Here is a 20,950-nt window from a genome sequence, read left to right as displayed (position 1 = left end):
AGTCCCAAGCCCAAGTCTTTCTACAGGGAGCCCATGACTGGGGGGACTCAGGTGGAGCCAGTCACTGCAGCCACTCTGCAGTTTTACAGCCCAGGGCCTTCCCATTAGTAAGGAGGAAGCTGCTGAGAAAACCACTGCCACGTTTTATGACACATCTGAGTATCAAGATTGTGTCTCCTTGGGGTTCTGGGAAGCTGGAACACATTTGCATTCTTGATTTGGCGCTTCTCTCTTTCCTCCCCAAACTCCCTTTCCTTTTCCTCTTCTGAAGCAACTTTCTGTTCCCAGGATAGCTTCTTAGCTCCTGTCTTGGAATGCGACTGTCTGGTTCTAGCAAGTAGCTCCTGAAAGCGGCCTCCAGGGCTTCCCCAGGCAGCCTCTGAGTCCCTGGTGCCCACTTGAGCTGTTCCAGATGGGCCTCTGCCTCCCAGAGCTGGGTCTCTCACATGCCTCTGCACACGCCTCTCTCTGTCTCCCAGGCAGACACATGAAGATGCACGCAGACACATGGAAACATGCACGGATATGGGTAGGCACATGCACGCATGCATAGACACAAGCAGGCATGTACAAATATTCAGATACAGGCGCCGGGTCCCTCACTGGGGAGGCCTGCCCTTGTCCCCAGCCCTCGGAGACAGGCCAGCAGAGGGGCTGATCACATCCTTCCATCACTCACCACCTCCATCTCACAAATGTGAACCCTGAGCTGAAAGCAGCGAAGACTCAGTCATCAGACCTTCCTGCCAGCCCTAATCCGGCAGTGCCCCTCCCAATTCATGGGACCCCCTCCCTTCCTCTGTGCAATTCAGGGGATGAAAGGATGACTGGTAACTCAGCCAGCTATAGTACTGGTCCTAATACAGCTGGAGGAGTGCAGCTGGAGAAGGGCATTTCTTTCCCTGCTGCCAAGCCTGACTGATAAAGCGAGACTGGAAAGTCCACGCCTCACTCTGGGACCATCCAAGCTGCCGTATTGCATATTGGGGTGCGATCTGAGCATCTCCAAGAGAGGACTCGTGTTTTCAGTATCTGGGGTGGGCTTAGGGCTTTAGTCTAGACAATTCTTTTCCTTCTCATCACTGCCAAGCTCCAACTCTTACCCAGGGGAGTTGAAGAAGCACCCAAACAGCATTTAGAATGTATTTGGGTAACTAAACTGGGGCTTCAGGCTAAGATCTCTGGCTGCTAGGAGGATGTGTGGGGCATGCATGTCCCCCGCACTCTCAGAGCCCCACCTCTGTCATCTCTTTGAGAGGAGAAAGCTGGAAGGGCTGAGGATCTGTAATGAGGTCATCTCAGAGCTTGGCAGAGAGCTCAGCTCTTTGAAAGGACCATAGCTGCCGTGCCTGCAGCTGTGGGCTGTCATCTGCGTTTATTATTTGGGCGAGGCGGGAGCCAAGGCCCTGCAGGCAGAAGGACTTAGGAGTGAAAGTGCAGGCATGCAGTCTGGGCCTGCCTTGAGTGGAGAGTTGGTTTGGACAATAAGGACCATCTGTGGCATCAGTAAGACAGAGGCAGACTCAGGGTGCTGTGGAAAGCAGAAGCTCAGGAATGAAAGGTGTGTGAGACCATGCTTCATCCTGGTGAGAGGATGAGGTCACAGGGATGCAGGGTGCAGAGTGGGGCTGTGGCAGGGTCGGGAGCTCCTAGGAAGAGACTGCATCACTTTCTCCTGTACCCCAGCAAGTGTCATGGCCCTGGTGTAGCCAGTATCTGCCAAGGCTGACAGGGGGAACCTCGAAGACATGTGTGGGCTTTGTGACTGAGAGCAGGGGAGATGACATGCTGGTCACATGATCTCTTTATTGTCTCCTGGTCTTTGCTTTTCATCCACACCCTTAATTCCCACCCCTCTGACCTGGTATCTCAGGTTAAAATAATTTCAGACCAGACCACAAGCTTCTCACATGTCTGAGCTCTGTGGCAATTGGGTTTCAAGTTTGCTGACAGTTTCTGCCATCTCCCCAACCTCTCTGGTGTCTCCCCATTTCCCACTGGCCTTCTGAGCAATTACAAACAGCCACCAGGAGCCTGGTGCTGGGGCTGGATGCAGAGCAACAGCTATGCTAACTTCTGGCTCCACTATATGTGGCTTCCTGAAACCCTGGCACCCTCTGTCACCATCTGTCCCTGGCTCTAGTACCTGAGATGAACCATAAAGTCCTTGGACCCCCTTTGGTTCATCTCCTCAGAATCACCCCCACTCCCAAATACTTCTAATCATCCTCCACCAATGAGCTATGGGGAACAAAGGGTGCCATGAGGCAGGTCTGTGCCCTGGGATATTTTCCAAGTATAGTCCAGAGAGGGCTCACGATGGCATCTGGAACCCCTGAAGCCCAGCACCAGCCCTTGCAAGCTCTCTGGGAATTTCTGTGCTCAGAAATTTCTGTGTGTGGAAAGGCCTGAAAGGAATAAAAAAGTGCATGGAGGGAGCTCAGAGGCAAAGCCAGCTCCTGCTTCCCACCCCCCTGCTCCTGGTTCGCTTTTTCTCCGTCCAAGGAGAGATGTTGATCTTGCCACCCCAGAGTTATTACAGGGAACCAACGTGATGGTGTAGACTAGATCACACCCTGGAAAGACAAAGCATTTTCCCAAGTATGAGTATTACTGAACTGTGAGACAGTTTCAAGTTGTTTCACTGGCTGCCAGCTGAGAACAAGGGAGATGCAAGCAGCTCCATAGGCAAGATAGAGAAGTCTGGACTCAGCAGGCGGATGCTATTCCCATGCACATAGGCCTCAGTGACATGAGAGTCATACCTAGAGACAGGAGTGTGTGTGTGTGTGTGTGTGTGTGTGTGTACATACAAGGCCAGAAAGCAGACTCTGGGGGAGAAGGCTGAAAGGATGCATGATGCCTTCAACTCTGACATCTGTAACTCCATTAGGGCCTCAGCTATGGGAGCATCATCATGGGATAATGCCAGAAATGCAGCTTCTGCAGCCCCACTGGAGACGATGGGATGAATCGGCCTGTCTGGGGGCAGGCGGAGTGGGCAGCAGCCTGAGTGTCGGGGCCCATTCTAGGAAGTCCTGAGGCATGTTGCCGAGTCCCTCCAGCGAGACTTGGGATGTGAAGACAGTGGTGTTGGGCACTCAGCAGAGACTGGGGCACTCCAGTTGCAGGGTCCCTGCTGGGCCAGAGGGATGTGCCATTGGGCCCCAGATGGGGTGTGTAACCCCATTTCTGTAGTATGGACCCAGGACCCACAAGCACAACCCGTTGGGGGTGTCTGCAAATGTATACTCCATGAACCACAAAGTCAGCTCATGCTTGCTGCCTGGATGCGATGGAGCGCAGCAATAATTACAGAAATAACAAATGTTTACGGAGCATTTACCATATTCTTAGCACCATGCGAAGTGATTTTTTTTCTGTGCTAATGGGGCTCCCTATTTTTAGCTATTTACTGTAGCCAGCCCTGGCAATATCTGCAAACTGTGGAAATAAAATTGTCCTCAGGAGCTCAATCAATACAGGATGAAGGACAGGTGCCCCATCCCCTGAGAAGCAGAAAAAGTTTGCAGGGCACCCTCACTTTGTCCTGGGCCAGCAGAGGTTGCTCAAATGAAGAGCAGCGAGAGTCCAGTCAGACCCCTGCAGGAGAATGATTCATGACCCATGCTTCACAGAGGAAGTGGGAGGTGAGACCTGAACTCAGGGGGAGCCAAATCCAAAAACTTCACTCTGAAACAGTAGTGTGCAAAGGGAAACAAGACAAACCAAATAACCAGTCCTGACAGGAAAGATAGGAAAGAGGAAGAGAAGAAGGAGGAGAAAAAGGGGGACGAGGACGAGGAGGAGGACAAGGACAAGGAGGAGGACTCTGGCTGTGTTCCTAAGTAGTGTCGAGGGGCCACATGGATTAGCGATGCCTGCCTGTGGCAGGGTGGCCATAATGAATTGGTATAGAGTCTTCACATGGGTTGGTGGTGCCTGCCTCGTGTAGAGAGACCACAATAGATTAGTGATGCGTGCCGGGTATAATGGGGTCACAATGGTTAGTGATGCCTGCCTGATATAAAGGGGTCTTAATGGATTAGTGATGCCTGCATGGTACAGAATGGCCACATGGATTACTGATGCCTGTCTTGTATAAAGGAGTCACAATGGATTAGTGATATCTTCCTGGTATTAAAAAAAAAATCGCAAAGGATTAATGGTGGATGCCTAATTCAGAGGTAGGGTCTCATCCATGCACCCAAGGACTTCTTCACAGAAGCTATCCCCAGGATTTGACACAAAGGGGGAGCATGCTGGCTGTTGTATCCATATCAGTATTCCTGACAGTCCAGCAGCGTCAATGGGTTCATGTGGTCCTAATCTATGTGGATACGTCTGGTCCTAGTCCACTCACTGAATTACAAGTGAAAGAAACCCAGTGAAGAAGGGATGGAGCCACTGACTTAATTGTTAAAAGAAACACTAAAATAATCTCATGAATTCACTGAGTTTCAACAAGTGTCAGTTCAGCTTCCACGCACCTGTGCTAGATCCAGCCAATTAGAAGGGTTGGCATATGCAAGGTGCCTGACTGGTAGGAGACAGATTCACAAGGGTCTCGTCTGTCTGCTCCCCCCAACCCCAGGCCAGACATGAGTACAGAAATGCCACAAATTCCTGCTTCACTGCACTAAATAATGCTTTAATATTCCTAAATTATACTTCAATATGCCTAAAGCCATGACTTAACATGTATAAATCACACTTAAACATGCCTAGATCCTAATTCCCATGCCTAATGCTTGACGAGCAGCCCAGAAGTTGCTACTAATTGAGGACTGAGAAGCAGCTCTTTAGGGTAGTGGTGATGACCAGCCAGTGGCCACTCATGGTCTTAGCCTAGAGGCTAAGAAGATACAGCATCCCTTCAACTATTATTCAACCAGGGGCTGAGAGAGCTGTCACCCATATGTCCGGCTTGACCATTCACGAGACACAGAGGGGCCATCAAGGGGCCAGGACCAAAAGGTCCTTGATGTAGCCATGGGTGGGTGTGGACAAGGCTCAAAAGCGCCAGGCTTTGAAGGCCAGCGCCCCCACACATTTGCCCCACATTCCTGCCCATACACAGAGCTTTGTTCTGGGATTAGGATCGCCATGTCTTGTGACTCTTGCCTGCTGAGAGTCCTATCATGTGGCTCCTATCACTGCTCATCTGTCTTCCTGTCACTGCCAAGTGTCCCTCTTGATGGCAGCCTGCCCCCCACGCCATGTCCCATGCGAATCAGTGAACTAATTACTCGGCGGCTGTCACAGAGCCGGATCTCCACAAGGTAATTGAGCCTCATGCTCAGTGTGCTTGCCAGACAGTTGGACGTGTACAGATTAGAATTCCAGCGCCAGCTTCGTGGACACCAAGACCTCCGCCTGCCCAAATTTCAGTCCTTTTCCTACGAAACCAAGACAAGCATGAGAATAGACAGTGTTGCAGAGATGAGCAGGGAAGGCAGGTCTGCTTCTGCCTCTGAGGACTCAGTGAGCGGCTCTTAGCTTTACACAAAGCAATAGCACCTGCTGAATGCTGATCACCAAGACACCAGCTCCACACTCAGTGCTCCCTTAGGAACATGGGAGGCCTGCAGACGACTGAGTCCAGGAAGTTACAGATGGTGTTTAAGACTAGAGGCAGTGGTGCCGGACCACAAGTGTGATCCTCCTGCAAGTGCTGGGCAGTACTAGTCAGATCCAAGCAAAATCACGCCTACCTGCTATTAAGAACCAATCAGATTATGCCTACCTCCCACCAAGAACCAATCAGGTCACTCTCTCCTGCCCACTTACATTCAAAACCAACTCTGGCCCAAGAAGCTCATGGAAACTATGAACACAGCACCAGGTAGTTCAACACTGGAGGGAAACTCATTGTCTTAAAGCCACTGGTGAATGCAGGAGGGCAGAAGTGCAGGCATGGTTGGTACAGGGGCATAACCTGTAGGGCAGTCAGGGGATGTGGCAGTTAGTGGAGCATCCCACTGCCCTGTTCACTGCAGCCAAGGAAATACAAAAAGGGAAGAACAGACAGAGCTTCCGCTCACTCGCCTATTCATGTCCTCAGCACTGAGGCGGCCTCCAAATGCCAAGGACAGCACAGCGGGCTTGTCCATACACACCCACAGCCTCTGCAGGAGAAAGAGGGAGGCAGCATTGCCTCTGCCTTCTTTCCCCCCGCTTCTGGGATGGACCTGAACCCAGTTCTGTCTGTGGCACCCCACTGAACGAAAGAACTCACAGTTCCTCCCCTCTGGTCAGCTGATCCCTGCAGCATCAACTTGGCTGGAGGCATCCTGTTTACTCTGGATCTTGTGGGTTTTGTTTGTTCCCAAAACTATTCATGCTTGTGGGTTTTTACCAAACTGGGGCAGCGACACTAAAAATTATGTGCAAACAAAACCTAAGCACGCATGAAGTTGTTCCTTTGGAAGCAAATCTCAATACTTTTCAAAGTCTCATAGATGAATTACAAAACAACAATGACAAAAAAAAAAAAACATGAAAAACACTGTGTTCTTAGGAGTGATGGAGACAAAAATAAAAAGATATGTAGGAAATAACCCCCACATTCTGCACTGCCTGTACCAAATGTGTTTTCTAATGTCTCCACTGTGTAAAAAGACAGACATGCACTTGGGTGGTCTCAGCTGGAACCATTTCCCACATGCTTCTCCTTCGAGACTGTTTTTCTCAAAAGCTCAACTGCTGGTCTGGTTGTTGCATCAGCGAAAAGTACGTTGAATGCAATTGTGATGCGAGTAAAGTGCATGCAGGAAAGAGAACTCTTGGTCTAATAGAGACCAGAAGATGCCAGTCAGAAAAAGTGGGGAGAAGCAGTGTGGGAGCAGAGAAGGGTATGGGGAATGGGGCTAGCAACATGGCCTCAGGAAAGGACAGAAGGAAATGAAGACATGGCAATGTTCGCTGGACTCAGACCCACTCTCCACCCTTCCAGCTCCAGGAGGCAGTGGGTGTGTGCATGGACGTGGAAGCTCCAGGCCGTGAGACCCAGAGAACTTGTTTCCTGTGGTCTGGCTGCATCCTGGAACCGAGCTGCAAAGAGGTTCCAGCAATTTGCACCTCCTCTAGGCAGCACCTTGGAGCTCAGTAGAGTGCTTTGATGGACAGGTGCCAGTCAAGCATGCTGGCAGAGAACAGACATTAAGCTGCAGCCCATCTTTAATGCATGATTGTCCCAGGAAGGGTGAGCACACTGGTGCCAATGGCGCTTCCGCCCACTCACCGGGAGCTGGGGCTGGAGCCAAAGGAAGCTGGAAGCTGAGAACTATGGGCGGCTGCCAGGCCCCTCGCAAGACGGGCAGGAGGGGCCCTTGCGGTTCTGAGCTACAGAAATAAAGCCCCTTTCCCACGAGACCAAGTAGCAGAGCTGAGTGCCCGGGTACAGTGTGCCTGGTTGCAATCCCCCGAGGCATGCACCCCGCCTTCTCTGCACCTTATTATCCCTGGCTCAGAGCGTGATGCCCATTCCAGGTTCCAGGATGGGGCCAGGAGGAAGGAAAGGCTGTGACAGGAGACAGTGAGAAGCAGCTGCTGAAAGCACACCCACCCCCCTGATCTCCCTGCTCTGAGAGCCCGAGTCCTGTCAATGAGATCAGGGAACCGGCAGCCAGGGCTGCCAAAACTTGTCCTTTCTGTGCTCCTCCCTGCCCATGTGTCCCCTCTCCTGCAGCTCCTCTATGCTGGCTTGTCCCTGGGACATCCACCCCACTCCCTCCCCCTGGCCCTTCAGTGTCCAGGCAGGAAGACTTCTTGGGGTACCCACGGACTGCCTCAGGATCCCCTGCAACCCAAATGCTGAACTCATGAATATGACCTGATTTTGTGAGTTCCTCAAGGGAGAAATGATGTGGATGGATATGGAGAGTATAATGCTGAATGAAATGAGTCAGAGGGAGAGCGATAGACAGAGAATGATCACACTCATTTGTCGGATATATAAAAAAGGTAGTATGATAAAAATGCCCAAAGACAATAAAACTGAGGGCCAGGTGATCTAATTCATGGGAGGAAGCTTGCTACAATAGCAGGAAAGTACACGTAGGGCAGAGAAGGGACCGCTATGATCCTGCTAGTTGGAACTGATCACCCTGGACAAGAACTGTGTGCTGAAAGGAGGTAAAGTGATATGGAAATACACCCTCAGTAATAATATTGCAAACCAAAGTGCCTAAAATGAGAATAGAGTGAGAAGAGATGAGAGAAGAAGAATGTCTATCATGGAAACAGACAGGGGTAGGGTGGGAGGGCAGAAGGGAAACTGGGGACATTGGTGGTGGGAAATGTGCACCGGTGAAGCGTTGAGTGTTGGGCATTGTATGACTGAGACTCAATCATGAACAACTTTGTAACTGTATCTCACGGTGTTCTTTTTAATTATTTTTAAAAAATAATAAATTTCTATAAGTAAAAAGAGAGAGACATGATGATGTATAGCCAGACAGATGGGCTAAGGGAAGGACAGGCGTGATTGGACAGACAGAGGATAGTTGTTATTGGACAGATGGACAGAGAGGACAGGCATGCACACATTTTCCTTTCAGGTTCCAGTGTTCTGTCTTGCTACCCTAGAAATACAAATATTACAAGTGACAGAGGTGCTGATGGGATGGAGGAGGCCTGGGGACTGAGCCATGAAACCCACGAGAGACAATATTTTATTGTAGTGATGGGGGCAAGCCCCTCTCTGGACTTTCTCAGGGGCCGTGCACTCCCCATGCTAGATAGGATCTGGTCTCTGGCATATGCATCTCAAACTCAGAAACGACCGAGATGTGCTTCAGGGAAGAACCCACATTCATGGTCATTTGGGGAATCCTGGTAGCTCTCCCAGAGTTCCAGGCACACAGCACTGTGAATGGGTCAATCAGGGTGCACAGCACACGTGGGCGAGGGAACATTCGGAAGAGCAGAGGGGCTGATCTAAAGAGGCCCTTGCTCCCTGCCCACTGGGTGGGGAATTTTGCCCCCCTTACCACCGAATTAATGCAGTACCAGGGAATAAGGGATGGGGGAGGCGAATGGATGAGTGGCTGCACATAGGGAGATGGATGGGCATGGGGTAGACTATGGGTGGAAGCTGGATGACTGATATTAGAGGGACAGACAATGTTCTGGATGTGATGATAGTCTCTGGGCTGGAAGCAGGTCCGTAGCATCTTTGTTCCACTCACCCTTGTCCCTTCCTCCCCAGTCTGCTCCCAGTTCTCCAAGGGTGTGTACGCCATCTTTGGCTTTTATGAGAGGAGGACAGTGAATATGCTGACCTCTTTCTGCGGGGCCCTCCATGTCTGCTTCATCACGCCCAGTTTTCCTGTGGACACATCCAATCAGTTCGTGCTACAGCTGCGCCCTGAGCTGCATGGGGCTCTCATCAGCATCATCGACCATTACAAATGGCAGAAGTTCGTCTACATCTACGATGCTGACCGAGGTAAGCTGAAGCAGAAGCGAGAAGGCTGCTGGGAACGGAGAGAAACCCATCTCCCCGGACCCACCAAGAGCAGTGGGGAAGGATCCAGAAAGGCTCCCTTTCCCGGGACTGATTTCTTGGTAGCTAATCTCTCATTCACAGTGTGGGCACGCACCCTTTCAGACATAATCCTCTTAACTCACCACATCACTCGCCGCTCACCAGGCCCCCTCAGGTCCTGAATCCCAAACTCAAAGCCCCAGGACTTTTGGGCGGCTCCGGACTCCCAGCACGGTGGAGAGAACCACAGTCTCCGGGTCAGACAGACCTGGATACCAGCCCTGTGTTCTCTCCTCTCCAACTGGTCAGCTTTCAGCAGGCTCTCCATGGCCATTTGTATGGCAGGAATAAAATCCTCTGTGCCATCTCTACCATGAAAAAAGCAGGCTTTTACTCAGAAAGTAGCCATGAGGGGTGAACGGTATTTGGGCCTCAAAGACTATGTGTAGGCCCTAGCCCATATCTGTTAGTGTCTCTCATCACCACCACTATCAACACCTTCACCAGCACTAGCAGCAGCAGCAGCAATATAACCAGCATCACCACCATTATAATCTCATCATCTCCACCATCAACATCATCATTTGTGTGTGTGTGTGTGTGTGTGTGTGTGTGTGTGTGTGTGTGTTTGGGTTACACCCGGCAGCGTTCAAGGGTACTCCTGGCTCTATGCTCAGAAATTGCTCCTGGCAGGCTGGGGGGAGGGGACCATATGGGACGCCGGGATTCGAACCAATGACCTTCTGCATGAAAGGCAAACGCCTTACCTCCATGCTATCTCTCCAGCCCCCACATCATCATTTCTACTAGTACCATTGTCATTATTATTATATCACCATTATAATTTTATCATGGCCACCACCAATGCCAGTTTCAATCACCAGTATCATTATTGTCATCTCATCATTATTATAGCTGCCATCATCACACTATCATCATCATCACCACCACCATTATAATCTCATCAACACCACCAACACCATCACTGCCATTAGTACCATTCTCACCACCATCATCACAATTATAACACTACCACCATCATCACAGCATCAGGAATGCCATCACCATCACCACCTCCACCAATTCATCATCCCTGTTACCATTTCCACCCTCATCAACTGAACACCATGAGTATCATCAACCTTTCCAGAACATTCTAGCTAGAACTTTCAATTAAATTTTGAATGTTCTATCACATCTTTAAAGATGTCCTTTCCAACTTTTACTCTGCTTTTTTATTGGCACTATTATCTACAGTACATGTCCCTTCTCCAATAGGCCTATGCAAATTCTTTCTCATTGCTCACAAAACACTTTTTCTATCTTCTAAGCCTATAATTATAAGATCTTCCCCCTTCTCCCACTTCCACTGGGCAAGAATTGACACATTGAGATGATAAAATCAAGGAAATACTGTAGAATTATTTAATTGATGTGGCGGACCATACCCAGCAGTGCTGAGGGAACAGACGGAGCAACGCCACCGATGAACCCCGGGACCTTGTACATGTTCTAACCCTTAAGTCTGTCCCAGGCCCTTACTGAGGCCCACATTTGACGGCCTGACTGACGTTGTGCTGTGAAATAATATTACCACAATAGGTTTGTTCAATGCTTATCTTTCATACGGATACAATGAAAAGGAAGAAGAAAGAGGAAAAGGACAAGCACACACTTGTGATTGGAACTCAGAGGATGTCTGCTCTACTTTTTTAGTTTGTCTTTGCATTTTGGGCTATACCTGGCAGTGCTTTGAGCTGAGTCCTATCTCTATGCTTAGAGATCTCTCCTGGAGGGGCTCAGGGGACTACATGGGGTCCTGAGGATGGAACAGATTGAACCCGGTCAACAACGTGCAAGTCAAGCGCCCTACCCACTGTGCCATTTCTCTGGTGCCCAAGATGCACTCTCTTAAGAACTCCTGAGAGTTGGCATCTCTACTCCTAGGCCTTGTCTCCTAGTTGGGGCCCAGTGGGGGCCTACTTTCTCCTGTTAGAGAGAAATTCTGTAGGGACCCATTGGTGTGGGTGTAGCTGAGCACAGAAATGCCAAAGGTCTTCAAATCAACGGAGCACTTTTCCAGGAGCAGACAAGAGGCTTCTGGGAGGTCGCTTCAAGGAAGCTGAGCCATAGAGGGGCTTAGGAAGGGCAGCACAGGAGATGCTGGGCAGTTGAGGAAAGGCACTAGTGCCCCTCTCCTGTCTTTTTTGGGCTGCAGACACTCCACTGTCAGCATCCCCTGGAGCTGGCAGGTCTGGTTAGCTCAGAAGAGCAGTAGCCTCAAGGATCAGGAAGCACAAAGCAGGAAAAAGGACTTGGACCCCCAAGGTCATCCGTAAAGTCAGGAAGTGCACTTGTGCCTGGAGGGCATTCACAGCAGCATCTTTGTCTCAGAACTCTCAGTTCAGCTCTCCCCTGCCATCTGGGCAATTCCCATAGGCGTGCGACACCTGCAGGCTAAGTGGCCCTCAGATTCGAGTGATCCCTGTGAGTAGAGTGACTTCCACAGTCTGGGTGACTCCTGCAGCTGAATGACCCCCTGTGGTCTGGGTGATACCTGGAGCTTAGCGACTCCTGTGGTCTGGGTGACCCTCGGGGTCTAGGTGACCCACTGGCTGGGCGACCGTGGCACAAGAGCCTGATTTTCCTATGAACTAAGGAAAACGGTGTCTGCTTCGTGGGGACAGCATGGGTAAAGCACCATGGCAGAGATGCAGTCACACTCACACCACACTGAGCCAGGAAAGCAGAAAGCAGGATGCATCCCTCCACTCGGTTCTCAAGCCTTGTGCTGTGGTAAGCATTAGTCCCATCACTGGGAGCAGTGATCCAGGTGCAAAGGATTCAAAGTCAAAAGTCACCAATTATCAGGATCACCCAAGGACCTGCTGAGATGTCCCTCCGGAAACCTCGGAGTATGACAAGGTTGAGCAAGGTCACAAACAGAGTCAAAGGCACGAGCACCAAGACCTGAGAAGCCTTGGGCCATGGCAGAAAAGCAACATGCCAGCATCAGAGGAACCTGAGCACATGGAATAAGTGACCCCTGAGCTCCACGTAGCAGGTGCCATGCGATTATAACTGAGTCCACAATCGACAGCTACTAAGGTCTCAGGCTGTGTAGACACTAGATGCCAGGACCTGTCAGGAATCACCCACCTTCACTGGTGCTAATAGTAGGCACTGCTACAATTCTGCATTAGTCCATCATCAGCTTCAGCCCAGCTTCAGGAGGGGGCAGAATGAACATGTATGCCATCAGGCCATGGCAAGGACAGACTCCAGGGGGACAGTGGCCTCAAGTGGCTGGGTGTTAGATCTGTTTGTCAGGAGCCAGGTTTGAGTCTGACCATGACTCGAGATTGGCCAAGTCCCAGGCAGAGACACCCAGTGCCTTAGAGGGAAAAGAGCAGGGCAGAGAAGGAGTGGGGTTCATTCAGACAAATGACTGGGGGAGCCACTGGGGCACATCCTGAGTCATGGTTCTGTCTACTCACCGGCCTCCAGGTCTCTCTGTCCTGCAAAAGGTCCTGGACACTGCTGCAGAGAAGAACTGGCAGGTGACAGCCGTGAATGTGCTGACTACCACGGAAGAGGGCTACAGGATGCTGTTTCAGGACCTGGAGAAGAAGAAGGAGAGGCTAGTAGTGGTGGACTGCGAGTCTGAGCGTCTGAACATCATCCTGGGCCAGGTAGTAAGGCAGCAGGTGTGGGTGGGGGCGAAGAGTAGGGGTGATGGGGGAGAAAAAAATGAGAATGAATAAATGAAGGAGTGGGATGGGGAGGTAACAGGGTGGAGAGAGTAGGGGCAAGGAGTCCCAGAGGTCCTGGGAGGCCAGGCTCATAGGACCAGTGTCACCTTCTGAGACTGTTCACTACAGTGTCCAGCCTCTCCTCAAATGCCACTTCAACCCAGAGAAGACTTGTAGGCCCGGCATCATTCATGTGACCAGGGCACAGGCTCCACAGGTGAGATTGATAGGAGGAAAGAAGATGTATCGACAGGCTTGACACCCACAGTTAGCTATAGTCGCTACAGAGCCTAGGAAGGATTAGGGGAGTGGGAGTGGGGGAAGTAGGCACTGGGACCCAGGAGATAGGAGGTTGAGCACTGAGAAAAGAAGGTCAAGAGGTGACCAGGACCTTGAGGACCCCTTTGTCAGTCAGTGGCACCCCTGTGTGTATTTGCCTTGTTACCTGCTTAAGTGACCCCCAAAATCGTCACTCCAGATAGGCACAGTCTTGAAGCTGTTCCATAGTACTTCTGGGTCCATGCTGCCAGGCACATGGCAGGAAGGCAGGCAGTAAATGGCTGAGTGGGTGGGCAGAACCACATGAAACAGAGCGGCCCATTATCCAAATCAGCCAAACTGCTGCTTCATCTGGCAGAGACCATCCCAGCCCCTCCCCAAAGTGGTGGGTCTTCAAAAGGCCTTTTCTTGGGCCCAGAATGATAATTTTGCAAGTAAGGTGCTTGCCTTGCATGTGGCCACCATGTGTTAGATCCCTGATAGATAGACCATAATGTCCTCTGAGCATCACCAGGAATGATCCCTGAGTGCAGAGCCAGGAGTAATCCCTGAGCATCATCATGTGGCAAAAAAAGCCTTTTCTTTGCTATTTGGTATTTGCTTGAGGCCAGATGGTTTGTGATAAAGGTATTGTGCTATTGAGAGGCCAGCAGACCATTTGACAAGAAGATGAAAAAGTAATAAAGAATTATTAATAAAACCTTCATCCCAGTAGTGTCTCTGCTCTCTGGTCTGGATTCTCACCATCTAACCAGTGTTTCTTACGTATGCCTGTATTAATTATTCCCTACTTCAAAAAAATGGGAGCCACTATGCACATACATCCAATTAAGTAGATGTCTGGATGTGGATTTTAATAACCTTGAAAATTTATTCGGTTAGAGTGGAAGCCCAAGAGCCATATTTTATGATTCCTCCCTGTGGCTTTGGGGGGAAGTTGAGCAGGCCAGCCTCACCCCAATTTGATGATTAAAAAAATAGATCAAATCTAGTTTTAGGCTGAGCTAAGAAGAAAGCAAGGCCCAAGGCTTAACTGATCCTTGGGCACTACATCTGTCTGGATGCCCAAGAAAACCTCTGGCTTGTTATTTCTACAAATATTTTCCTGCCCACAATAATTAGGTTCAATCTCTATCTTCAGGATTGTGCTTAATAAATGTCTGAATAGTGGTCAATGCTAGAGAAGAAGGCACAACATTCAGGGAAAGAAATTACTGTCTAAATATGGTTTTTGAAAGGAATCGATAGCCAAGAAGTTGAGTAGAATGACCCACCAACCTCCCATCTATCCACTATCTGATTATTCATCCACCAATCTGACCTTCTGCTACCCAAGCACCACATAATTAAACATCTATTCACCATCTCACCATCCATCCACCTGTTTGCATCCATCCATCTATATACCTACCATTTGTTCCCTTACTCCCCTCCCCCCAGACTGTCAAGACAAGATCAGGTAAAGCAACACAGCAAAAATATTTGGCCACTGGGGTAAATTCCATTCATAGAGATGCTTTTCTGTGGCATCCAAGAAGTCCTAATAACTAACCCCACCCTGAAATATGACCAAACTCATTTCAGATCCTGAATCCACCAAGTCTTCAAGTAGTTGTCACCTCACAGCCTCAATTCCCTTTCCACAGAACTGTAGGTTTTAATAATGCCACTGTCGCCAACAGTTGTGATGTTGTAGTTGGGTGCTCAGGATTAGACAGGCTTATTGTAAGTGCTCGCCTGTTCAGGCCCTTGAGATCTCAGCTGTGCTGTCTTAACTCCCACTGAAGGACCCTTCCATGGTGTCTTGCAGATCGTAAAGCTAGAGAAGAATGGCATTGGTTACCACTACATCCTTGCAAATCTGGTGAGTGGATCCCTCTGTGGAATTTCTGTTCCTGATCTCTCCATGGGGGTAGGGGGTGAGGGGGTAATCCTCACTTGCTACCGTGGTTCTCGGCTGGCAGGAACTGCAGGGTAGAAAGGCAGTTCAGAATTGCCAGCCTGAGCTCACTGTCTCTCACTTACTCCTGCTTGTCTGGCTATAGGACATTCTTCTTGGCGCTCTAGGTCAGAGCTGATGGGCATCTGCTCTTGATTGGCTTCAAGTCCTGCTGACAAAATCATGAATATCTGAAAAGATAAACGCTGCTCTGGCCCCACCCTTTCTAACCTCTAAAACTTCAAAGTTTTACTGTTTATAACTATAGACATTTAAATTGCAATTATGTGAGTATTGGTAAATCTTTTAACTGGGAAGTTTTCCAATTCAAACAAAATTGTATCAATTCCACTTTGTATTTTCTGTTCTGTGTAGCAGAGGGAAATCTGTCTTTGAAAAATCATCTTCATTTGAATGCATTGCAGTTGCCTCAATGGGGTGTGGCTCGTTTCTATGTTATAGACACGAGATTTGGCAAGGATTTTGCTGCACACACGAGCCTCCCCAGGACCAGGCTTCATGGGGAATCTCTGTGGCTGCTACTTCTAATGGTCCAGTTTTTATTCTCTTTTTACCATGATGTTTGATTTTTTAGCTATATTGCAATCCAAAGCTTAAAGAAATCCTATTTCTGTTTTCAGTCCGATTCACAGTGGCTGCATTAGCCAGGGTGACACACAGGTGGGGTTAGAGGCAGAGATATATTTGACCAACTGGGATTTTTGGGGGGAGGGGGTGCTCCTGAGAGAGGTCTGACAGCCACAGAGGCCGTCAGTCACACCCATCCACAGTCTGAAGCAGCTACATAGCTACATCTGAAGCAGCTTACATAGCTACATCTGGTGGGAAAGAGTATAGGGCAGAAAAAGGTATGTGTTGATGTGTCCTTGGTAGGTTGTAAATTCTCTCTTGATGCTGCAAACCTGGTCAGTCCTTAAGATTTACGGTATGGACAGACATCTGTTTGTTTGTTTGTTTTTTTTTTCCCCTGGCTTCAAACCTTATCTGGTATCTTCAATCATGACTGGCCCTTCTCTTGATAGAGGTGGAAGTTGGAGGAGCAAAGAAGGAAGCAGCAGCAGCTGGAGGGACACTAGAACCCAGGGCCTTGTTAGCCTCATTCTGCCCCCACCCCTCCCACCTCAGACCCCACTTTCTTGGCTCCTCCCCCACCTCCTTCCCCCAGAAAATTCCTTCAGTGCTTGAGGCTTTGAGCTAAAAACAAGGAACTTTTCATTGGTTCATTGAGATCATCTGAATGGCTAAATTGCTCCCTTCCACAAGAGCATTTGAATTGAAAGGGGGTGTGGACACTTCAGAAACCTCTGGCCCTTTTCCCTATAGTTTCACCCTCAATTAAATAAATGGAATTTAGCATCCCTAAAACCCTAAGTCCAAGTGCTGAAGGGCCTTTGGAAAACAGAGACTGGGCCAGAGTCAGGATGGAGCGGCATCCAGCACTGCAGTTAGCAGAGACTTCCAGAGCCTTCCCATTACCAAACGCCTGACAGGGCAGGCAGGGGAAGTCCAGGGGCGCTTTATGAGGATGCCCACAACACAAGTGGAGAGCAACTCTGGGGTCCCCTTTGGTCAGATTCCTTCTCCTACTACCTAATGAGCTCCTCCCCCAATTCTTATAAGCACCACTAACAGGATACAGATTGCATAGACCACCCTAACACAAAGGGTTTACAAGTTCCAATAGATTAGCTGATAATTAAACTTCAAATGACTAATTAATTCAGTTTGAAACATAGTCAAGTATGCAGCATGTTTCTCTGCCCCCTTCAGAGGAATCAGAAGAATCTATTAAGATGAGGGGGAGGGGGTATTGTTAGAAATTCCACCACATAATTAGGTGGCACGAGGCAGTGACCCTTCTTTTGGTATGTTTGTGATGGGGGTGTAATGGCAGTGAGAACCCCAGGAAACCAGAAGCCCTGAGGAAGGAAGGGGTATCAGTGGGCTCAAGCTTTTGAGCAGTCCTTCTCATAGACCCCTGGGAGGGGGGTCAGGGGAATCCTAGCACTGGAGGCTGCTGGTAGAAGGGAGAAGCCATATTCCAGAGAAGACTGGGAACAGAGTTAAGGACAGACCAGAGGGTTTGCCCAGAGCTGCCAACTGCAGCTTTAATGGCAGTCTGTGACTGCTGGTGCAACTTTTGCCTAGAGCTCAGAGCAACTCTGGAGGTCAGCGTGGTGGACACATAAGCATGTGTTCCCTTGTGTATTGGTGTATGCCCGAGTACTACATGAGCTCATGTCTCATGGAAAACTGTAAACTGGACCCTGCATTCTTCAAGTCTACTGGAGCCCATCAGTGGGTGTGTGTCCATCCCCGAGTCCCTGACACTGCTCACTGCTCCTCTTCCAAGGCTGTGGCCAAAGCAGATGTCACTTGGTGATCTTAGGTACAAGCTCTGTCCTCAGTCACTAGAGGATACATGGACTCAATAGGGGTGCTGAATAGCCTATTTGTGAACCACGGAGCTCAAGGTAGATGGCTTTAATCCTCTACTGCAATGACAGAAGCAAGCCCTTGTCCCATTGGACAACTGCCCGAGGACAGCTATGGTGACCAGAGCACAGCATGTTGGATGATGCCGGGGCAATGGGCTCCATCTGACCTCCAGGGTGAAGGACAGTGTCAGTCCACTCCTGCCTAGGTCCATGCCCCATCCCAGATCTGATGATTTGTTTATATGACAAGAAAAGAACAATCAGAGAAAGGAACAAGGACGCCTGTGTCTTCCTTTCCCAGTTCTGTGTGCTCAACACAGTAAGGCCCAACCCATAGGGTGCCTATAGTCTCAGAGATACCAGAGGAGCTTGGTGGTCTTGGAAAGAAAGTTTCAGAGGCCTTGAGGTGGGAAGAACCTGCTAGTCCCTGGACCACAGAAGCACTTGGGCAAATAGTCCTGATGTCTGCCCATGCTTTCTGCAGACCAGAGCACTTAGCATGCACATGGTCTCAGACCGTGGTTCCAGGGCACAGGGTGATTTGGTCAATACACATCACAGAGACGTCAGTGTACCTAGGACAGTTGGACAGCCCACTGCACACAGCCACAGCAAGACAGAACCACAACCAAGGATGCCTCCGAGGATTCGGCTGCCCTCAGGAGCATTGCCTGAAATGCATTTCCACACTGAAAATGGCGGTTCATAGCTGGCAGACTAAGTTTGTGAGAGCTGTTGGTTCACAGAAAAGGTTAATGACTGTACAGTGACAAACACCTACTGGAGGAGCCTCATCCCTACCATACAGGTGCTGCCACTACTCTCCTATGAGCCCTCTAGTCACCCTCACTGTCTTCTGGATTTTGCTTTGATCTTTTCCTCTGCTTGGAGCAAGTTTAACACACCAAAGGAGCCTGGGGGTGTCGGCCCCTGAGTTGGGCAGTGTAGACAGTTGCAGGGATAGTGGAAATGACAAGGTTTTTTGATGTGTGGCAAGGCTGTGGGATTCTCCATCTAGGGTCTATGCAGGGACCCTACTGTGCTTGCTATGCTGCTCAGGGATGCTTCCAAACAGAGCACAGGGATAGCCCAGACTGGAGCTATGTAGGCCCTCATGGTGGTTCCGTTGGGCACCCACAGACCTCCAAGCATTCTACTCCTGCAAACAAGCACTGGCCCACAATGTTCCCATTTTTAGGCGTTTTGGTATGAAGAGAAAGCCAGATTGTTGTCCCCACCCCCAATGTTCCTTTAGATCAGAAAGGTCCACATCTAAAGCTCTAACATGTGAGCACTGTTTGCTGAATCCTGCCACGATCTCATAACAATCTGAGCAGAACCATGAAGAGGCGATTGGCCTATTTCATAACTTCTCCCCACCCTGAACCAAATCCATTCTCTTTGCGCAGTGACTGCTGGGAAAACCCTGATTCATCCAGAAGACTCTGTTCTTGGGAGCCACTGCTGAGGTCCTCAGTGGTGCCAGGGATGGAACTAGGTCTTCTGCTTGCAGAGAACAAACTCTACCTACTGAGCCATTTCTCCAGTTCCCAGACTCTTCACAAGAGTCTCAAGTCTACCACCCAACTGAACTTTGTGACAGTCAGGTCATGGCACCTCCTCACCTATGTCCTAATGAGGGGAGCCATGAGGGGAACTCTGCCCTCTGTCTTTACTCACTTCTGTGCACCAGCCAGGGCACTGTGGTTAGGTCAGTACAGACCATCGGGAGCTTTCAGAAATCAGCCATCCAGAGGTTCATCACTATGGTTAGGTGGTGAAATGTGCCCTGTATTTTCCTGAGCCTCTAATGCCACTGAGTCAAAAACCAAGGATAACAGCACTGAAATTAAGAGACTTGTGAGAACTGGGAGTCAGAGCATAAGCAGACTAGAGAAAAAGATAGCACAGCAGGGAAGGCATTGGCCTTGCATGTGACTGACCAGCATTCAATTGATTGCTGGCGTCCCATATGATTCCTAAGCACGACCAGGAAGGATCCCTGAGAGCAGAGCCAGGGTAAACCCTGAGCACAACCAGATGTGGCCCCAAAACAAACAGAAAAAAAAATCAAAACAAAACAGCATAACCAGGCAGAGTGGAGAAGAGCAGGAGGTAGAAAATCAAGATTCATCAGCTTTATATCAGGCATTGCCAACATAGAATTTCTGCCTGATGATGGATGGACAGAATGAATTGCAAGGACAAAGCAAAAATGTCCTCATTAACAAATTCCATCCCTTGAGGTTTCGGGGTTTTTTAATAAAAATTATAAAACAATTTAATTAAACTTGGTTGAATGCGTGTCCTCCAGGGAAGAGGCAATGAGATGGACCTTCCCACTAGCTGATGGGCAGATGGAACCTGCCCCCACATATACAGAAGACAGTCCACACAGCACAGTCTGTGTCTGCTTCACCACAGGCCCATGACTGGCCTCTAAGACCCCTTTAGAGACTGTGAGTCTTCACAGTCATAAGGCATGTCTACTGTAACCCTGCTGTCCTGCATTGACCAACCAGTACCACATATCTCTGAGAAGTTTCTGTTGCTTCCTCCTCTGCTTGTTCTGAGTCAGAAAAGAGTTTTTAGGGGGTGCAGGGGTCTCGGTTTTTTGCTGTGGCATGGAGCTTTTCTGGGTCACCAGCCTCTCTGGTGCCTAGCTGAGTGGTCATCCCAGCTCCCCAACCACCAACTCCCCCCCCCCCCAGTTAAACTCCAGACAGGCCATTAGCACCATCACCAGGAGCCTTTCATGAATTCTAACTTCCAGGATTCAAATGCAGAAATCAGTCAGATTCTAATGCAGCCATTTCACTTACCACAGTTGCTCACTGAAAAGATGATCTATTTAAGTGTCTGAAAACAATGGGAAACTGTGGACCACGAACCAGCAGTGATGGGTTGGATCCTGGGGTGTCTTGGAATGCATATCACAACACAAGAGGAAACTGAAATTCCATTTTACTCATACTAACAGCTTGCTAAAACCCTTCCTGTGAACCAGGAGCCCTTGCCATGAGGTCTGCGA

At 49.4% G+C, this 20,950-nt stretch overlaps 1 protein-coding gene and 1 long non-coding RNA gene across 5 annotated transcripts in view; both read left to right on the top strand.

Annotated features, from left to right (window-relative positions):
• Nucleotides 1-20,950, top strand: part of LOC126012273 (uncharacterized) — a 352,275-nt gene that overhangs the window by 266,542 nt on the left and 64,783 nt on the right. The gene's annotated exons all lie outside the window — the stretch shown is intronic.
• Nucleotides 1-20,950, top strand: part of GRIA1 (glutamate ionotropic receptor AMPA type subunit 1) — a 140,396-nt gene that overhangs the window by 56,630 nt on the left and 62,816 nt on the right. For all 3 annotated transcript variants that reach the window (XM_049776042.1, XM_049776043.1, XM_049776041.1), the window contains exons 3-5: nt 9,212-9,451; nt 12,998-13,182; nt 15,332-15,385. In XM_049776042.1, coding sequence (XP_049631999.1) covers nt 9,212-9,451; nt 12,998-13,182; nt 15,332-15,385 — 479 coding nt within the window. The remainder of the gene's footprint in view (nt 1-9,211; nt 9,452-12,997; nt 13,183-15,331; nt 15,386-20,950) is intronic.

This window comes from Suncus etruscus, chromosome 6 (assembly GCF_024139225.1).
Source record: "Suncus etruscus isolate mSunEtr1 chromosome 6, mSunEtr1.pri.cur, whole genome shotgun sequence".
NCBI lineage: Eukaryota > Metazoa > Chordata > Mammalia > Eulipotyphla > Soricidae > Suncus > Suncus etruscus.
This window is presented reverse-complemented; position numbering and strand designations above follow the sequence as displayed.